The sequence below is a fragment of the Anas acuta genome, chromosome 5, assembly GCF_963932015.1.
Source record: "Anas acuta chromosome 5, bAnaAcu1.1, whole genome shotgun sequence".
NCBI lineage: Eukaryota > Metazoa > Chordata > Aves > Anseriformes > Anatidae > Anas > Anas acuta.
The window spans coordinates 53,446,085-53,467,226 of record NC_088983.1 but is presented as its reverse complement, the minus strand read 5'-3'; the positions used below and the strand labels follow the sequence as shown (position 1 = coordinate 53,467,226).

General features: G+C 36.9%; 2 protein-coding genes across 5 annotated transcripts in view; one reads left to right on the top strand and one right to left on the bottom strand.

Annotated features, from left to right (window-relative positions):
- SLC39A13 (solute carrier family 39 member 13) overlaps positions 1-21,142 on the top strand; it is a 141,784-nt gene that overhangs the window by 12,637 nt on the left and 108,005 nt on the right. The gene's annotated exons all lie outside the window — the stretch shown is intronic.
- The window catches only part of MYBPC3 (myosin binding protein C3), a 59,275-nt gene that overhangs the window by 11,208 nt on the left and 26,925 nt on the right, over positions 1-21,142 (bottom strand). The window contains exons 16-28 of the mRNA XM_068684806.1: positions 19,140-19,306; positions 18,587-18,752; positions 17,536-17,642; positions 17,179-17,208; positions 16,884-17,020; positions 15,220-15,297; positions 13,808-13,967; positions 12,260-12,364; positions 10,412-10,600; positions 8,287-8,421; positions 6,846-7,013; positions 5,295-5,383; positions 116-311 (exon numbers count right to left, since the gene is read on the bottom strand). Of these exons, the coding sequence (XP_068540907.1) occupies positions 116-311; positions 5,295-5,383; positions 6,846-7,013; positions 8,287-8,421; positions 10,412-10,600; positions 12,260-12,364; positions 13,808-13,967; positions 15,220-15,297; positions 16,884-17,020; positions 17,179-17,208; positions 17,536-17,642; positions 18,587-18,752; positions 19,140-19,306 (1,727 nt within the window). The remainder of the gene's footprint in view (positions 1-115; positions 312-5,294; positions 5,384-6,845; positions 7,014-8,286; positions 8,422-10,411; positions 10,601-12,259; positions 12,365-13,807; positions 13,968-15,219; positions 15,298-16,883; positions 17,021-17,178; positions 17,209-17,535; positions 17,643-18,586; positions 18,753-19,139; positions 19,307-21,142) is intronic.

The window sequence follows — 21,142 nt, the reverse complement described above, 5'->3', positions numbered from 1 at the left end:
CCTGCTGTCAACCACTGTCAGAGAAGGGGTCCTGAGGTAGATGGCTCTTTGGATTGCATCAGTATGGCATCTAATTCGTATGATGTGCTTAATTCTGGTGATATCATGTGCTTACCTATGATTTGTATTGTTATTGCAACTTTATCGGTCATGTTTTCTATTTGAAGAGTGATTTCATATGCTCCTGAGTGGTGAAGCTCTGCCTTTCTGATGAAAAGGATCGTGTCCGTGTTGCTGTTCCGAATGCCGACATCTTTGGCGTCTAGACTTTGACCATCTTTTGTCCACGTTATTTTGGGTCTAGGTTTCCCCTGAAGAGAAAAAAAGATATTTTTAGACTATAATAGGTTGTCATTTTTCACTTTTCTGTTTTCTAGTGTTCCGTAAGTTTAGGAAGCCTAACTTAATATGCAAAGCTGAGATACTAGAGTCTCTAAACACTTTCTAGTTTCTGTTTTCTTGCATACAAATATCTGTTCTCATCTGTGGGATTTAGTGACACAGTGACCTGAGGATGCCATGTATTTAGAGAGGAGATTGAAATCATATTGAGAGCACACCCAGAAAAAAAATACTTGTGCTGGTTTTTGTATTCTTTCTCAGGCATCTCTGAAGCCAACAGCTGATCTGTCTCACCCTGATGATTGTTAAGGAATGGAAGTCTTTAATATTTGAGGAGTTAATTAGTTGTTTGCTCCTTTCCTCACTCTCCCATAAAACATTTGAATCTTTATCCCCTGGCATTTTCAATATCTTTCAAAACATTGCTATAATTTTGAAGTCTTGAGGTGTGAAACTTACTGTATAGTTGCGTAGCAAAATTCTTTTTCTGGCTGTTAGTATAGACAGACAGTGTTGCCATACCTACGAAAGATGGTGTTGTGTAATCAGACAGCTATCTGTGGTTTACAGCACTGTCAGTCAGCCACTTCTGGGAAAACTGGTAGATAGTAGTCAGTTCTTCTGAAGTTCTGAGTGCTACTTCTGTAGTATGTTTCCACAACAAGAATCCCAATAAAACAGAAATGGGGCATAGTGTGTTTATTAACTGTATTTATGGCCAATCTAGGAGAAAATATTTTTTTATTAAAATATATATATATTAAAAATTTTATTTTTGAAAGTTTTTGCCAGATTGGCAGGTTGAAACGGTGCAGCACATGGCTACAAATGCCAGAAGTAGCTCAAATGGATGGGGAGGGAAAGTGAGACCGTCCAAGCAAGCAGTTGGATCAGGTTAGGCTGCCCTGTAACTGAAGCCCAAAGCACTGAGGTTAGGACATGTATTTGTCACCATCTCTAGAAAACAAGAAGAGAAAGCACCTTTAGAAGTCTCTTCAGTTCACTGGGTGCTTGGAACATACTTTGAAAGACTGTGTCTTTAAAAATAAATCCGTGTGTTTTGCTGCTGCCCCTTTGTTCTAGGCTTGTCTGCTACTTGCTCAGAAAGATTTTGCAACATCATTTCATTTTTCAGTAGTATTAGGAAAAAAAAAAACACCCTTCTTTCATATGAAATAAAAAACAAAACAAGTCAAAACCAGAGATCTGTCCAAAATTGCACTTAAAGGGATTCTAATCCACCTAAAAAATGCTGTTCCTTAATGGACACTCTCTTCTCTGGAGTCTGAGTCATCTGATGCTGTATTGTGATTCATTTTGCATCAGGGTTAATAATAAACCTTGAATGGTTCTTGATCTTCCATTTTCCCCATTTGCTAACTGGTTTTCTTGCTGTTTTCTGTCAGGGATTATGTTTCCATCTGGCCTGTAGCTCTGAAGTACATGTATTAGGTGTAAGGCTGTTCTGTCCTGGTCTGGTGTACCTTCACCCTTCACTTAGAACACTCTTAAAAAAAAAAAACTGTGAGGTGGCTTCTCTTCTTCATCTGGAAGCTATAATAGAAATTCTTTAACGAGGAAAACGAAATGTCTGTTTGTTTTCCTAGCCATATCTGATTATTGGTGACACTGACAAGTAATTTATTTTAGGTTCAGCATATGTATATACTTTAAAATGATACGAGGAATCCTTTTTAAAACATTGACTAGGAGAATGCTTTCAAAGTAGAAAGTCTACTAACTGTGGTATAACTATATGGAAGAGAGGGGTTTTGTTTGTTTAAATTTCTAATTTGATAAATACTTGGCAATTTCTCAGACCGATAACAAGTTCGAATAGTTCTTGATTGATATTTTAAGGTGAACAGAGGGTCTGGCACTACATTTCTTGATAAAAATGGTCATGAGAAATGATAACATTACGAATCATCCTTTTTCATTATTTTGTTGTAGGAAATATATTGCCTATAAATCAAGCTGTGCAACTGCTGTTGCTCTAGTGTGGTTGATCAGATGCTTTCATTATAGGTCTTTTTGAGGTGCTGTGAGTGGCAATGAAAGATTACAAGTGTTCACAGTGTTGGTTTTCATATAGTCTTATATTTATAGGCTGTGAGAAGCATAAACAGATAGAAAGCACGTTCCTAATACACATCACAGAGGATTGGATTTCTGCAATGTGTAATAGGTAACATGAGAGAGAGCAGTGAGTGACAGAGTTGGTAAATAGCACACCAAAGTATCCTCAGGGAGTTTACTGTAAGGGAATGGCAAATTTATGTGCTTTTAGATATTTATACACATACATGATAGACAAGGATATTGCTGAGTAATACTGTGACTCTTACCCACTAACAGCATGTAATACTCCCACCTTTCTAATGCACTCAACAGAAAAATACATTGATAAATAATAACGTTGTACATGTCTTTCTCTGAACATTTTTATCTAAAGATTTGAATAGGTTTGCAAATAGAGTTTAGCTCATGATACTTTGGCAAAATATGTAATAGAAACTCAGTTTTAAATGACGAAGTAGTGACCACAGAAGCCAGACAATTTTGACAGGTTGCACAAAAATTGTAAATAATAGAAGACTAAGCTACTCTTTGGCTAGATAGTATACTTCCTGCTTGTGTTCAGTGCCTCGTGGTTTCAAAGCAATTCCGGTATTTCTGTATTTACTACTATATGCTCTTTGCAATTTAAAGGTTGCAATAATATCTATTTAGGGCCTTCTTCCTCGGTAAAAATGGTCAGTAACTAAAACTTTCTTTCGAAATAGAGACAATTAAATGTTCTTTTTGCATTGCTTTTTTTGAAAGATGCTCAGTTTTAAGTACTCTTAAGAAGCTTTTAAGATGTTAAGAATTGCTTAAGAAGAGCTACAAATTTATTTCAGTTGTTCTTGAATTAAAATCCTCTGGTTTTGTTCTCTGGCTAAAAATTTAGTGTTGATGGATAGGTGTTAGAATTTTTTGTTAGCCTTACGTTTTTAGGAGACAGAAGTTTATACCACTGCATGATTTGTCTGTCAATCAGACACGGAAATAACTTTTGAATTACTTGGATTATTTCAGCTAAATCTGGCAGCGGACTAGAAATCTCTTCAGATTAATGTATTACAGCTTTGTGAAAACTGATGACAGGGTGGTGAACAGAAAGCTGTGTCCCCACTGAGGAAAAGTCAGGGAAGACTTTGTATTTATGTATTTTGTTTGGCAACAGCTGAATGATCAGTCAAGGTAAGTGAAGCCCTGGATTAGTTGCAGCGTGTGCTTTCTCTGGCCCAGGGAATTGAGGACATGTCAGCTGGGCCGATTTAGGGAAGGAGGGCAAAGAACTGTCAGTTCCTGGGGAGTATTGCAATGAGGCTGTCCTAAGCGAGAGGGTTGTTATGCTAGGAAGTTCCAGGTATAGGGGACATCAGACACAAATGGATAAACCCATAAACTGTATCACTTCCTCTGCTTAGGAAACAGCTTGTCAATTTTGTGTAAGTTCAGACTTCAGCTCAGACATTAAGGCAGCAAAAATATCAGTTTAATTATTTTTCATAAATTCCAAAATATTTGTGTAACTGAAAAATATATGTAAAATGTTGAACTTTGCATGTGGCTAAACCTCAGTGAAGGGGACGTTTTAGCAATTTTGGAGGTAACTAACATGAAAGGAAAAAATAAACATGATAATGTCAAAGCAGTGCAAGCATGCAATTCAAAGCAGTTACTCCATGTGCTGGTTTGCAACTGTTTACTGATTAGATATATCTCTGTGCAAAAGCAACTCCTCATGTAACCCAGTAACCACAAAGCAAAATACTTGTGATATTTTATATAGATTTTGATCATATATATCTGTTTTTCTCTGCTGATACTTTCCAAACAAATGAACGTAATGTGAATGTATGTCTCCCTTGCTGAAGAAATCTTTTGCATACCTCTAGCACTTTTTACAACAGAATTTCAAGACTCTTCAATAATAATAGTGATTAAATTATCATAAAGATCCATCCTGGACAGTGAAGAAATTTTAATTTTTTCAAATTATGACTGAGGAATAGACTAAATGATACATCGACTATTACAGTGCATCTCTCTCCAAACTGCGTTTTATCTGCAGTTTATAATTTCTGTTCCTGTGTCTCACTCAGAAGACCTTTTACTTTCGTACATTAATTCTTGTGCTTTATTGAGACTATAGCACCCAAAAAAATGCACGTGGTGTTTTATGAATAGCCATTAAAATTGCTCATACAGCTGTAGAAAAAACAGACAGGGTAGCTGGGTAGGCTTGTCCTAGGTGAGCCTGTGTGAATATATCAGCAATTTTGTGCCTGCCATAACAACATGTAGCTACTCTTGACAATACTTACCATGCTATGCCTTTTTTTTTTTTTTTTTTAACACCTTGAGCTCATGTATATTAATACCTTATTATTAAGAAAACCTAAGGTATTCTTATTGTACACACACATTCTGTATATGGCTAGTTGTCATATTCTATTTGCATACAAACTTGATTTTCTGTAATCAGACTTACAGAAATGAATTTACACACTTTTGTCTAAGAAATGGCCCAGTAATATAATATACCCTGGCTTCAGAAGTGTAGTTGCTTGCATTTTTTATTTTTATTTTTTTGAGTGTGTGTGTATTTTTTTGCGTGTAAGATGTATCCTATGGTCAATTAACAAGAAAAGGCTGTAGAGTTAGAGCAGTTACCTTCTTCACCAAAAGGAGGGTTTTTGGAAGAAACTGGGACAGTAAGAAAAACTGACTGAAACCAGAGTTTTTTGTTTTGTTTCTAATATTTGGGAGATTACTTTTTTTAATCACCAGCCATAGTTTATTTAATACTTTTCAATGAGTGAAGCAGCAGGAACTCACATAAGGGAAACTACTTTATGATAATGATAAATAGCTATGACAAACTAGAAGCCAGTACTTACCTGAAAAGGGATCACAATATTGATTGTCTCACCCACTTTCTTCACCAGAGTCTGTCTGAGATGGCGTGGCAGCCAGATCTTAGGGCGCTCTGCAGTTAAGCATTAGTAATATGTTAAATCTCAGGCTTTAGATTACTCGAAATAATACTTACAGGACAAATAAGGCAAAATACTATAGAGGAGGGGCCTGGGTACATGTAAGCGTAAGAAAATTGTGCAAAGACTGTTTATACAGTTGTGGAGCAGATTATGCTCTGAGAACTTTCAAATGCATTTGGCTACCAGATAAAATTTTAGTAGCAGTGCACAGGTTGCATTGACAGCAGGACTTCTGAAATTGTGTTGCATTCGGAATGGTAGACTTGGCTGACTTCTGTTGGATATAAGCCGTCTGTGTGGGCTTCGTTTCTTTGGAGTTCAGTTCAGTAGAATCACAGAATGGTTTCGGTTAGAAGGGACCTTAAATTTCAGCTAGTTCCAACCCTGCTGCCATGGGCAAGGACACCTGCCCCTAAATGAGGTTGCTCAAAGCCCCGTTGGGCAGGTTGGGTATCCTATCCTAAAACAGGACTGTGGACAGGACTCTTGGAATGCAAGAGCAACTACAGACAATGATTAATCTATTGCTCTGTTGTTACTACAGCTCTTTGCAAGTTGTCATTTGGGGATGTTTGTGAACTTAGAAAGTAGAGCAATCAATGAATTTCCTTCACCTCTCTATAGTCATTCCATTATAGTTCTTTTTTGAAATTGAAGGAGTGGAGTAACAGGGCAGCAACTGACTTTTCACTAACCTTAGGACCTTAGCTCTTGTTCTTTCTTCCATTCCCTGCTTTCCTCTACCTCACTGGAAAGCTTTCTGTGTTCTCCCCGTGTCCCTTGTTCTTGTCACAGTCATTTATAGAAAGAATTTATTAACCTACAGTTAGGGCATATGTCATCATATCCATTTGATTTTGAGATGCATTACAACTCTCATTTACACTGAGTTGTTTTACTGTTAGTGAGACTCTGGCAGACACTTTGTGCAAGTAAAGGTTGAGGGATACACTGTTAGCAGCTCATGTTATCTTTTGGAGACCAGCCAAATGAATTATAATCTACTGCTATTGGGTGATAAACAGAGTGTTAATAAATAATCTAGGAGAATCAGGTGCCGATGACTGTTTTTATGTTAAGAGGTCTCTTGCCCCGGTCCATGCAGTCATTTTGTAGTAGTATAACAGCTTATCCAGCAGAGCCCTAAATATTAAAAAATGTGCCACTTAAATGCAGACAATGCCATTATTGGTATGAGGTGAAACACACATAGTTTGAAAGGACAAAGTAGGATTTTGTTTTAAAAGCTACACTTTAGAAAGAAAAGACCCAGACAGTAAGGTAATGTTCTCAGAAGATATTTGGCTTGTAGTCAGACTGAAAGAGCTGTTTGGATGTTACCCTCAGAAGAAGGCACGGGCTTGTCAGTCCCAGTTTTCTGCATTGTGTACACGATTAGATATTTGACCAGAGGAAATAGATGAGTGACATTTATTCAATCTAGGTACTCACGCAGGATCTCTTGAACAGTAATGGGCTCCTTGATTATTGCTGCTCCGCTCTCACCAGCCAAGTTTATAGCCTTTATACGGAAATGAAGTTTGTCCCCTGTCACCAGGTCTTTAATCAGTGCAGAAGTACGCTCGGTTAGGCCGGGAAGAGCTGGAATCCATTCTGTAGCTGCAAGTACAGGATTTTCATATTGTAATAAGATCTTATTTTTCCAAACTGTTGCCTTGTCTACAATTGAAAGTTAATTTGTATTAAGGTAAAATGAATGTAACGTGCAATACCATGCTTAAAATGGAATAAACTAATCTGGGAAAAAACTCTTGATCTAGAAGATGTATTTACACATGCACTTCAGGAATGCATACACTTTGTTTTACTCAAAATAGTTAGGGGTACAGGAATCATATTTGGGTGCTTTCTTTGACATTCTGTTTTATGGAACTTAGACTGCTGGTGCTTCTCTACATTTATTTTCTTTAGCAAAAGATTGTGTGTGTGTGGGGGGGGGGAATTGTGGAAGCATTTTTAGCTAGAAAGCAAAGCCTCAATTTCATTTTTTTCTTGAAATGAAAGAAATTTTGAAATTTTTAATTTTTTTTCTTTTTTCTTTCTGCGGGTATCCAGACAGAATGGTGAGAGCCGTATATACTGAAAACAGTAATAGAGCTCATAACTTTTGGAATTTATTCTTACTTTCTTGTTTGATGTGGTAGAACAGAGTTCCTACGGCCTCCTTAGTTACTCTAACAGCACAGAAGTACTACTGATAAAATTATTCTTCTGTGACAGTGACTTAGGGGTTCTAGTAATTTCATGACAATATCACTAAAGACTAGAAATGAGTTCTGGATAAATTATACCCTGTAAAAACCCTAGTCTAGGTCATATGACAAGTTTAGCGTCAGAGAAAATCCCATGGCTGAAATGATTATTTGATTTTATAACATAAAAGTTATATACAATAACATTTGCATCATATACAAAAACAATAAGCATCACAGTAAGTCAAATGTTGTAGATATGGTGCAGCTATTCTTCTTATGAGACCACAAGCATTAAATGAGATGAGGTAGGAGTTACTTGCAACTTTGACTGGTATTCTTACAGTCATGGTATTATATTGGTTTTTAGAGAATACACAATTTTTGAATACTACAGAAGTGTAACAGTGGCTATAGAACAGCACTGGTATTTTTTAATACTTTCCTCTACTGACGTTTATGATTGTGAATATGAGGTTATGGTTGATGTGACTGTCATGGTTTGACTGTCATGTCGGAGTAAGGCTGGTGATGGATGGCAAGGATGTTACCAAAAGATTAGAGTTCAAATTTAGAGATACTGGATATGGTTATTTATTGTGATATTTCAGTGAAACTGTTGCAACTGCAGTATTATAATAATGTTCAGTTGCTGCTGCCTACTACTTGTGCTTACTTACATCCCTCTTTGCAGTATTCCACAATGTAGCCATCTAATCCCCCGGCTCCGATCCGTTCAGGGGGTCTCCACTTCAAGGCAACGGTGCTGTCAGAGACATCTTCCACTGTAAAGTGGGTTGGTTCACTTGGAGGAGCTGTAAGGAAATACGTAGAAGTAAATTTTGAGAAACGGCAGTATAACTGAGAATTCAAAGGCTGTGGAAGTTGTGATTAGTATCTGAATTATATATCATTGTCAGTTTTAATAAAATGGATTTAGCTGAAGTTCAGTTGTAAAATGTAATACCTGATACTTCATTTTAATAGAAGTGTACCAGAAGATTCCTATATTTGGGGGTTTGAGGGAGGTGGGTGGAAGATAAGAGGTTAAGACAGTAGTTCCTATTAACATATGCTCCCTTAATATGTAAAAGCCAATGAAAAAAGAAGTTGTAGGTGAGTGAGACAGCAGAAGTCTGCAGAAAAATTTAAAAATAAAAAATACATACAATTTGTATGCTGTATTTACACCCTGTTTGTAGATAGACAAAATCGTTACTGGCTAAATTTGATGTAATGCATTTTCCTCAAACAGTGAAGGAAATGCCTACAAGTTTTGACTCCGTTTACTGAAACACTAGTTCTGTTTGGCTCATTTGTAATGGAGACATATCAGAGAGAAATATTTTGGGGCTGAAAAATTTTCACTTCAGTTACATATAGCTATTTCATATCTTTTCAGAACAGGAGTCTCATGGCTCTTTTTAAATCCGTAGTTCAGGAAGACCATTAGCTAGATTCAGTCTTCTTAAGCACAACTCCTGTCTACTAAGCAAAAAGGAAACAAACAAGAAAAGCCTTAACTGAAAAATCCCAAATTGTGAATACGCACAAATGCTACCGTAAAATAGAAAAGATAACATGTTCAAAATTACATTTGGAATTACTGGAATGTAATATTATGCATAACATAACAGCAATAATTTTAAAGAAATATATGTTTGATATACTCTGTGTGTGTATATATTTATATTCTAAACTGGATAGCTTTTGAATATAATTAAGATATTTTACATATTACATATTAGAAATACGTAATATATAAAGTAAGTTAAATACAGCTTTATAAATTATGGAACTGATTGAAATTGATCTCAGTTCCTGACATTATTACAAAAAATACATCATCCACTTTCTATAGCTATGTCAAAATTTTTCATATTCAAATGGGATCAAGAACAGTGAACTGCAAATGAGACAAAAGCAGTTGGGAGCATACACAACCACACAGTACGCGAACGAAACCCCAAACCTCTTAAGCAGTAAGTGAGAACATTATCCTTAATCAAGTAAAACTCCCTTGGACCTTTTTTTTCCGTAGCTCCGCCTGATGGTTTTCGTTTGCCCTCTTTTGCTGCAGACCAGCTGTTTTGTGTTTGAAATCCACAATTAAGAGACCCTTCTTTCAGTCCATCTGCTCCTTCTGACCCCTTCACTGCATCATCTGCTTTTACGTTATCTCCTTCAGCAGGTTGTCCCCCTTCACTGATACTTGTAGATGTAGCAACTCTAGTCATATTAATCTCCAGCTAGTTGTATTTTTGTGGCTCCTTGTTCCAAAGCTCTTAGCAGACAGACTTCCTGAGGACTCTCTGCTCCAGCTCAGAGACTGCAGGAGATACTGTACTGCTGTGATGGGAAGGATTATTTATAGGAAATCATTCCTTAAATATTTTTTTAATCAGCTATCCTTTTAGCTGTGGAGAGGCCAGGATTAATGGAGTGCTGGGTGGGATACTGTGATATTTGCACCCATAAGGCAATGGGGGAAACTGAGAGGGACAGGGAAATTTCTGTCAATTAGTTCTCCTCCTTTCCAGATCCAGCTTGACTCTCACACTTCTAATTATAACAACTAAAAATTCATCAGCAATTTCATGAAACTGGAACCTCTGTGCTTCGCAGGAAGGGGAATGAGAGACAGAGAAGAGGAAGATGACGAGATGAGAAAGGAAAAGACTGATTAAATATAGTATAACCTCTTTCCTAACATGTTCTTTTTGGACATAAGGACAGTTGAAGAGGTGAAAATTGTCCTGTTCTTGGTTATGTCCTAGAAACAATACGGAGTGGGGTAGAACTCACCAATTGGCATGAAGGGTTGTGAGGCAGGGCTTGGCCGGGACATGCCAATAGAATTCACAGCATAAATCCGCATCTCGTAAACGACTCCTTCAATCATTCGCTTGGCTTCATAGGTTAGCTCTTTTAAAAGGTCAAAGTTCAGTCTCATCCATCGGTAGCTCTTCTTCTTCTTTCTCTCTAAAATATAGCCTGGAAGGATATCTCTTATGATGTAAAGGAACTGCAAATTATGATTTCACATGCAGGAAAACAGAAAAGCACCTTTTTCTCTATGACATAAAGAGCCAAATGTTACCCAAAATTACTGCGTCTGAGTTCTGTGAGGCTTCCATATTTTCCACAACTTTCCTCTTGTATTACTTTCTGTCTGACACTCTTACCCAAACAATTTACTTATTGAGCCCCATAAAAAGTGCGTAACAGTGAAGGTGGGCTGTGAATTTCATTTCTATATCTGCTGGATACAGATAATAAAGGCTGTGGTAGAATTCCCAAATCTGTAACAGTGTAAAGACAGACAAGAATGCACACATATTTTTCTCCTGTCTTTAAACTTGCTCTTGCAACATTTTTTGAATGGATGGTGCTGCTTCTTGGCTTTCATTCAGGTATTTTAGTCTAGCTCAATTATTAGCACAGTCTTATGCTAATTGCTAATTATGCTAATTGCATAAGACTACTTCCTCAGGTAGTGCTAAGAGTTGCTGGTGGAACGTTAACAAAATCATTCCTTTGACAGTGAAAACAAACCAAATAACTTTATGAAATGTATATCCTGACAACTATACAAACCAAAGTCATGGGCTTTGCCTGGTCAAGGGCAGGGGGGTTGGTTGTGGTAACATGACAGCTATTGCTATGTATCTTTGCACCAAATACTTTGAATTCTTGCTTGTTTCCTCTCAAACAACGGACTGGCCCAGTAGTACCTTTTTTATACCTCCACAGGTAACTTCTATTGAATTAAATGAGGCATGAGTGAATGCGGTCAAAATATTCAAAAGCAAATACAAACTCTCCTCTTCAAAGTATTGTACAAGGGATTAAACGAATTGTAGAACATTTCTAACTCTGGCATCTCCGTGGGACTTACATGGAGGTTTCAGTGTATTTTTAAAAAGAAACTGAAATTCCAATGATCTTTATTAAACAAATTCCTAGATTTGGTGTCTAGAGGATTATTTTTTTTCTAAAATTAGCCGAGATCCTGCCTTACTTCCTTTTCCTTCTGAGGGTCACAGGGAGTTCTATCTGACAAACACCATGCTCTGCAGAGAACTTACCATGGTATGGGTGATACTCTTCTTGCTTCAGCTTGTTCCCTGTATCATGTGATGATTTTGGCCTCCAGTTTTAGTGCAGATTTTAAAGTCATTAAAGAGTTTGAAATATGTTTTGTGACTCATGGTGTGTGGTTGTATGTGAAGGAGAATTATGAACTAGCTTTCTAAAAAGAAAGAAAATGTATTGCATGAGTGCTTGAGATTGCAGAAGTCTGGAGTTGATGTCTGACATGACCACGGCTGTTTTGTTATTCCTAAGCAAGGTCAAAGGCATGTATACTGACCTAAAATTTCTGTCTTGAATGGGAATACCTAGCTTTAGCATCTTCTGCTTTGCTAACTTGCTGAAATATTTCTTGGATTCAAATAGCACAGGCAGGGGGCACCCTCTCCCTAATATTGAAGGGCCAGAATTGACTTATTTGAAAATTTGCTACTTTAGTTAGTGTCTGAGGGTCAGCCTTCCTAGAGTGAATACACTTATGAAATCCTTTGGCATCGTTGTAAAGGAGCAGCAATAATATAGGTGATGCTGCTGGCAACTTTGTGTTTCAGCACTTCTTACCAAGTACTGGTTGCCCACCATCGTATTTAGGTGGTTGCCATTGCACAGTGCAGTAATCTTCTCCAATGTTGCTGATCTTGGGAGCTTCTGGAGGGTCAGGAACATCTGAAGAAAACATGAAAACGAATGGGGGTTGTTACTGGTACACTTATTGTCCACAAATCAATGAAATAATTTTCTTTAATTTTTTATTTTTTTTTTCTGCATATCATACATACATATAAATCTTAAAAAAAAAATCAGACATCCTGAGGAATTTCCTAGTAGTAGTAGTAGTATTTATCATGGCCTTATAAAGGCCATGATAGAAATTTGTCAGATTGCAACAGTAGATACAACATAGAATGCATGGTCTTAATCCAGAGTGAATCCTACTTTTTGATGCTTCCAGGTTAGTTTGTTTTTCTTTTAAATACTGTTTAATTATTCAGCCATCTTGTTCTTTCCAGACACGATCACATTTTTGCAAAATGCAAGGTTTTGGGAAATCAGCTGTGTACTAGCTGCGATAAATTGCATCTAGTCATCCACGACTGACATAGATTTATGCTATGATCCAGGAAAAAGAAAACAGACAGAACCCACTTCTTAGTGGGAAGCAGCATTGGTATTTCCTTCTTTGGTATGTAGCGAAATCTCTTGTAGACAGAGGATGATGCCTCCTGCCTTTATTTTGTTCATAAAGAAATAAAATTGCTCATTTGTTGGCTCTTTCACCTCAAACCACTGGACAGAACTCTGCTAGGTGTTTTAGCAAACAGCTTTACCAGTCCTCCACTCAAATGAGAACCAGCAATCCAAACCTAGTAGTAGTTTGCTCTCAATCCTGTAACAAGAGACTTGCTCCAGGGTTTCTTATTCTGTCTAGAATAAACTTTGTCTAGAGTATAACAGCTGCGTGTCTCATATATTTTGTTATTTTGGAGATATAAAAGATTTAATACTGCAGATGAAAGTAATTCCAGTTTATCGATTCAAAATTTGCTTATAACCTGAGCATTTGTCATATACATAGTAGGGTAAAAACAAGTTAAACATGAGAAAATTGATAAAAATTACTGACTCAAAAGCATATTTCCCCTATCTCTTCTGTGACTCACAATGTCAGTCTGTTTATCTTGTATCTGATACGCTGCCTCTCTTTATGCCATTAGCTGCTTACTATGTACAGAAGGAAGTCATCTTTGTTTAAAAATGGAAAACACAAAAAAATGACAGGAAGTTTTTCTCATCTCATACTAGCCTGAAGGGTGTTCCTTAGAAGGGAATGTCATCTATAAAATGTTAGGATCATTTGAAACTGGAAACATAAAAAGTAAACATGTGGATTTCTGCTGGGAGTTGTTCACTTTCCTTTTCACAAGGCAGACAACTACCTATGAAAAATACTTCTGCCAAATTTTGTAATTGAAAGTATTCCTGCTTTTATGATCATTTTCTGTCTATTTTTAAAGCTTAAACTCAGAACCTGCGTCACTTTCAGAGTTGAGTGAGTTTCAGTGAACTCAATACACTTTCATGCTCTGGTTATTTCCTTCCTTCACTTACCAATAACTTTGACTGTGATATCAGCCTTGTCTTCGCCCACTGGATTCTTAACTATAACTCTGTATACTCCCTCATCCTCCTTTTCAGCTCCTTCAATGATGAAGACACAGTGGTCTTCATGCTTCTCCACGCGAACTCTGCCTTCAGACTCAAACAGAAGCTGTGGGCAGTGAAAGTAACAGAAAAAGTCAATGCAGGTTGTGCCAGAGACAGCCTTATGAGCCTTTATGTAAGCTGATGGAAAGCTTCATTTTGAATATTATCAATATTATTCAAAAGCTATGAATATTTTTTTCTCCACATTTGGATGGAGAAAAGAGAAAATACTGACTAAATGGCATGCATAAAGCAAGTAATTTAGAGAAAAATTGGTTCTGAAAGTCCCCAGGTTGTTATGATTCATTGCTAGTTTCACACAGCCGGTACTACAGATTCCTAATTGGGATAACTGCTAGCATCAATGTAAAGTTTCATGGATAACAGTTGGGTAGATTGTAAATTCAAAGGGGGTTACAAATTCAATTCAAATACTTGGGCAAACATTTCTGTTCAACAGTATCTGGCATCAGATAACAGATTTGATCAATTTCCTTTTAAAAAAGGTACTGTATTTCTTTGTTAACGGCATCAGTGTGATTTCTGTCACTCAAGAATGTGATATGGGATAACTGTCTACTCTTCTCTCTACTGTGAGGTCTAAACATAACCACAGGAACTTTGCTGTGCATTTGTAACATGCTCTCCTCTTTATGTGCCCATATTTTCAAACTTGGAAGAAGCATTACAAAGCATTTGTGCCCGTCTAGTGACTAGCACAGCAGAATCCTAACCCTGAGAAAGGTGCCCTGAGAAAGGTGTATAGTTGCATAGCAAATATAAAATCTTTTGTATCTACCAAAATCAAAAAAGTTGTCTATTACAAAAAAGGAAAGTTGTTGGAAAATAAGTCTTCTTTTGACCGTTTTGTACATACTTTGCTTGCTCTTTTGACTCATTCTCACCTTTCTTTGTGTCTTGTGAGACTTTGTCCTAGTTTTCTTCCTCTAGATATTACTGAAGCTTAGAGTTTACTAGGGGAAACAACAACTAAAAAAGGTGGAGGATAAACATTCACAAATACGGTGAAGTGAGTTTTAAACAGCTTCTTTGATTCCTTGTAGTCCAGCCACCATGTAACGGTGGTTAGAAAGAGATTCCCTTGACCTAACTTGAAATTCACTTTCCAGATCTGTTTTGCCTGTTCAAAGTCATTGGTAATTGCTGTTGTGAGGCAGGATGTTGGGCTTGCTGTGCTATTTGCTTCACCAGTTTTAAAATCTACTGACTTGAATTTTATTTTTGTCTGAATAGGACCATTTAAATGGAAAACACTAAGCATATTTATGTGTCTGCAAAAATAATAAGGAACTTACCTTACTATCAGTGTTTAAATCACTGCTGTTTTCTGAGGGAGTCATGGAGTCATCATTGCTTCGAAGCAGATCAGTTTTCTAGATAAGCAAAGAAACCACAGAAAGCTGAATTTTCTGAGCAGAACACTAAAGCTGTTTCTGCAAGTCAGAAGAGTCCGTAGGTGGGCTGGGGTGCTTGAACATGGAGGTGTGAGCAAAGTGAGAGCAAAAAGTGCTGGGAAGGAAACAACAGATATGAAAGTAAAAAGCAGAAATGGAAATAGATGTATCGGACTGTAGTGAATTAAAGGAAGGATAAGTCAGCAAAACTGAATCTACAGCTTCATAAACAAAGATGCATTCCTGCAGTAGAACAGCAACTGCTTCCGAGTCTGTATGCATCCTGTGGTAACAATTATTATGTATAGCTACATAAATAAGGTTTACCTTTTTCTGTAACGATGGGATAGTAAGTCAATATAAATGTTTTAATGGTCAGAAACATAGTCAGATCTGTAACATACATAAAGCAACGTATTCTGAAGCTTTGGTATTGTTTACTTTGGATTTCAGTAGTTAGTATATGCTATGCATCCTTCAAATCAAACTTGTTTCCTTTTACTCATGTTGAGACCTCAAACCTTGGAAATAATAAGGTGTAGGGTTTGAAATGTTTGTATGAGATGGTCAGAAAAACTGCTTCTGGTTCCTTAAGAAGAGATGAATGGCTTTTTTGTTAGGTTCCATACTAATTCTGCATTGCAGAAAGAAATCCTAAATGTTACTAAATATGTCCACCTGAACAAAGAATTCTGCAAATTTGTGAAGAAATGAGACTGGGAAAATGAATATAATTGGCAATATTATTTTGTCTATATCTATTTATTTTTGTGCTACCTGTGGAAAGTGTAATGATGCTGTAGAATCTTATGCAAATTATGTCTGTTTTGTGCTCATTATAGCTCAAGAGCACACAGATGGTGAGGGGTGTGGATGTTCAGAGATAGCCAGGAAGGAAGCTCGCTTAGATACTTTTGTGTCTAGGTTCTAATTTTTTTCTTTGATGTTTTGCAAGTGCTCTGATTAGGAAAATAGCTAGTGTCCTCTCTTTTCATTATACCAAATACAGCTTTACCCCACTGATCTGCTGAGAACACATCTTCTTCACAAACTGTAGAAGACTTATTGAGAAAGATGGTAAAAAGAAACTGCCACCTCCAGAACTTGTCCATACTATCAGGTGTGATCATGGGGATGACTGATCATCAATTTCTTTTTCTCTGAGGTATTAGGAGAATAAACCTATATAGTATCCGACCACCTGCATGTATGTATGTCTACTCATATAGATACAGCCCCTACTTTTAGAAGGAAAAAAAAAGTCAAGTTCATTAAAAAAGTCAAGTTCATAAAAGCTCAAGTTCAAAAGGCAAGTTCATAAAAAAAAAACACAGTTCAAGGTGACTCCTACAAAAACAGATAAATCCCAGTGAACTACATTGCAGCTATTTAATTTTCTTCTTGAGTTAAAAATAAAATAAATAATTGAAAAATACTCTACAATTTAAAAAATAATTAAAAATACTTTTAAATAAGAATTTTTAATCACAGACAGATTTGAGAAAGAAAATAAATTTCCTGGTGTGACTTTCTTGCCTCAGCTATTGTGTCAGATTACACATTACCTTGTTCACTTTCTGCCAGATGACAGTGGGTGTTGGATCTCCTGATATGGGAACATCCAATCTCAGTTTGTTCCCAGCCACCACAACAATAGTGTCAGGGGACTGGCCCAGACAGTCAAGGTGGATTTTGGGAGGCTCTATAGCAAAGGCAAAGAAATAAGTTTAAAATATGGTTTGAGTGTTCTGTATGAAAAAGAGGTGACTGCTTATGTCAACTCCCCATTAAAAATGAAGATACAGTTTCCTTTGCTATTGAAAACATGTTTACTTGCATATAAATAACAAAGATTCTTACCTTCTCTTGGTACAAAATCAATCTTGACCTCTGGAAAAAAAAAGAGGTTGGGAGAGTTAGGATAAATAGATCCGAAAAACAAATTTTCATATAGTTTGCATTCAAAAAGTAATTTAAAACTTATTAATCATTAAATCCTTTTAAGGCATGTACATCCGTAGATTAATGCAATAAACTGGAAAACAGTCTCTGTAAAACAATGTAGCAATGATAGCAAAATAACGGGCAAAAAAATGTAATGCACCCAACTTGAGGGATTTGGAAAGAGATTCTCCATAGTCTTTCCTGGTATTACCAGGAATAGTTCCATCCTTTTATCCCTGTGGAAATCCCATTGTATATTCTAAGACAACTTACCCAAAAACTGAAGCTTGGCAGAAAGGTTGTAAGCAAATCCCTGAGGGATGAATGAATAGTCAGCCTCGTCACCTGGCGTAACGTCCTCAATAGTGAGCTTATGGATTCTGGAAACATGAACAAATATGGTCCACTCCCTTACCTTACCATTCCAGGAGAAACAAGGCTATTTCAAGAGATGAGGTGCAGGCTATAGGATATTAACAAACAGCACTATTTATTCTCCCCTTTCCCTAACATCAAGTCAACATCCTCTAGGGCTATAGGCTGCTCTGCTTCCAGCATTTGAGTAAATCCATCCTCAGCATGATGTCTGTGAGTGGATTTTTCTTGTCAAGGTTAATGTGTAGTCTACTCTGAAGAGAGGAAGCTGTTTCTCTGCTTCTGTTAGTCTGGTCATTTACCCTTAAAAAGGACAATTGTAGCACTGCTGACATACTTAATTTGATCAGACTGTAAATACAGTAAACTGTGTAAAAAACAAGCTAAATGTTGATCTTCCATCTCTCTATTACTGTAAATTCAAAACAGAGTAGAGAAAGGGAGTACCGAGGAAGAATTTACCTAACATGTAGTACTCATGTATCTTAGGAAGTTTCCTGGTCTTGATTGCCAGTAAGAGTTAGGGTATTAAGAAACTTGAGCACAGAATGGTGCAATGGTTAATATTTATATATGAATCAGTAGTTTTTCTGAAGGGTCTTATACATAAATGCTATATTAATCTGTCTAAACACTACTGTTAATTTTAAAGTTACCAAAAACATGTTTTCTAGATAATTTGAATACCAACAAAACATGAAATCCAAATGAAAACTGAAAACAAATTCTGCTGATGCTCCACTGATTCCATACATGCAAAATGCCAGATCACATACCAAAGCAAGCCTGTGACTATGTGCTGATTGTGGATGAGAAGGTTTTAACTTTTTCATTTTAGCTGGAGCCAGGACAAAGTCTTGCTTTATATTCCTGTCCCCCTGAGATAATAATTCCTGTGGGTTGTAACATAATGTCCAAACTTGTACATGCTTTCGGAAACAAGACTAACCTGCCAATGTGGGAGATCTTTATCCTTTCATCTGGTACCACCTCCTTGCCATTTTTCAACCAGATTCCTTTCACATTTTCATCAGAAACTTCGCACTTGAAGACAGCCTGGTCACGTGCCTTCACTGTCAGGTCCGCAATGCTCTGATAAACTTCCAGCTTTTTCTCTGATATTGTGAGAACAGTCAGTACACAAATCAACAAATCAGAATAGATCTGTTAATAAACACTTGGTGTGGCTTTACTGAGTAGAAAAGGCTAGGGCTGAGCAAGCTGTTTGTGGAAAGGTGAAATATGAAGGAAAATCCACAGCATGCAGGGCTTTAACAAGACTGATAGCTAAGCCCCTGTTACTATCAGGGTATCCATTACATCCGGCACACAGGTCTGAGTTCTTCTTGAGGCCTCTGTTATCAAGCCTAATGCCACCTATGAAATACTCTTTTTTCCCTGGCACAAGGATGATGCACTATCCCTCTGCACTATCCCAGAGAAGGTTACCTTCAGCCTGTTTTCATGTTTTCAGATTCTCCTTTTTCATTACCTATGCTTACCTTGTACGATTAGTTCAGCGACTGATACCCCACCGTTGGTTTTCACGGTATAGTGTCCACTGTCCTCCTTGGTTGACTCATTAATAATTAGATACTGCTTTTTTCCATCTTTCTTAAATCGGTATTTGAATGTTTCTTCCCGTGTCAGCTCAACTCCATCCTTCTCCCTGCAATGCCAAATGATGTTATTTTTCATGGGTGGAAGAGGTAAGTAAGAGTCAGCTCAGTGTTACTAGAGATTGAAGGACACAACTCCAATCTTAGTAGCATGTCAAGTTAACAAAAGTGAGACTATTTCACAAATGCTAGCAGAACCAGAACTGCTAGGGACCCGAATCTTACTAGCTTGACCATGAATTTTTACTGCATATTTCACTTTTGGTTCAAGGTTGTTCTTTTACAAGGATTTTCTTGATTGTTATTACTTACATACTGTAGATACACATGACACTATAATACATGTTGGAGAAGATACAGGGATGAAGAAATACCAGCAGTGAAGGTACTATCTTAAAAGCTGCCATAAGGTAATAAGGACTTGCTGAATAATGACTTAAAAGTCTTAATTTTCCTAACGTGAATTGCAGTCATTATAATTTCATGGTTTGTGGGCATCAGTAAAAGAAGAAAAATTTAGAATGGATTTAAATGAAAATGTATTTTGGATTTTTTAGTCCTTTCTATTAAAGGATGCCACAGCATATTTAAGACATTACTAAATTAAGCTTCACCATGCAGCCTGAGAGGAAATTTAATTATTGTAATTTCCAATCATCATGAAAGGAAGTGAGCAGAGAGGATTCAAGCTGTTTAGTCAAGGTCACACAAAAATATGTAAGACTTTTTAATAGCTTTCCTGTCCCTAATCCTAAAGAACATAAACAAGATCCAAGAAAATAACTTGGAATTTCTTCAGCTTGACCTCCTTTCGTAGCCTTTTATATTTTTTATCATTAGAATTTATTTATATTATCTGAATACCACTGCAGTTTGTAAACTTTTTTTTTTTTTCTATTTGATATTTATGTGAAAAAAGTAGAAAAAATGGAATGCTTCTAGAAAAGTAAGAGGTTGCTTTCTATCTAGTGTTATTTCCCTTGTTTGTTGCTGGTGACTATGCAACTTAACCAAGGGCCTTACAGGCTAGGAAATGGCAGTGCTGTTTAGGGACTCATTAGAATGCTCTATTTCTAATCTCAAAGTAGATACACGCAAAGAAACCCTTTGCCTATGTCAGAGTCTGCTGATGTAAATCACAGATTAAAGCTTTAAGCAGAGACACGCATCCTAGTTTGTGATTTAGATGTACCTGCTGCAAGTTCATTTCAAAATACCTACAGTTTATCCCCTCCTAACTGTTCTTTAGAGTACAGCTTATTGGAATTTACAGTGGGATTAGAAAAACCCTGGCCTAGCGTCCAAATCACAGGGCTACAACAATAGTGAGGGAGGAAGCAGAACGCTTGCAACACCACATGAAACACAATGCTAAGTGGTACGCCAGGATAATGTTTCCTCTGCTTGCTGAGTGGCAGGAGTCTGATGTCAGGTGCAAGATGTTCTCCTAGCTGATGCTCTCGTGTATGCACTTAGTTCTGGAGCAAATGTTACAATGCAATGCGCAAACCTTTGTTGAATTGCTGAGAATGGGCTATAATCTAGAAATTCAACATGCTGCTGTGACAAAAATGGGCACACACACACATGCCGTGGCTACTGTTCCAAAGATGAAATTCTAATTTATTTTTGTGATATATTTTGACATGTGGATTGTCAACGATATTTCAATATTCTCTTCAGCCCGTGGTTAGGAAAGAGATCTCTTGAAGTCTTGTCTAAATAATGAAAATAGACTATTTGCAATGAGCAGTGTCTTAAAACCCGCTTAAAAGGAATAGTATATTTATCTTTTGTTTGATTTAGTGACTATCAGATTGCTGAAAAGTATGAGCAGAGTGTTTGCAGATGGGTGTGCTGACAAATAGGGTAATGATAAAATTATA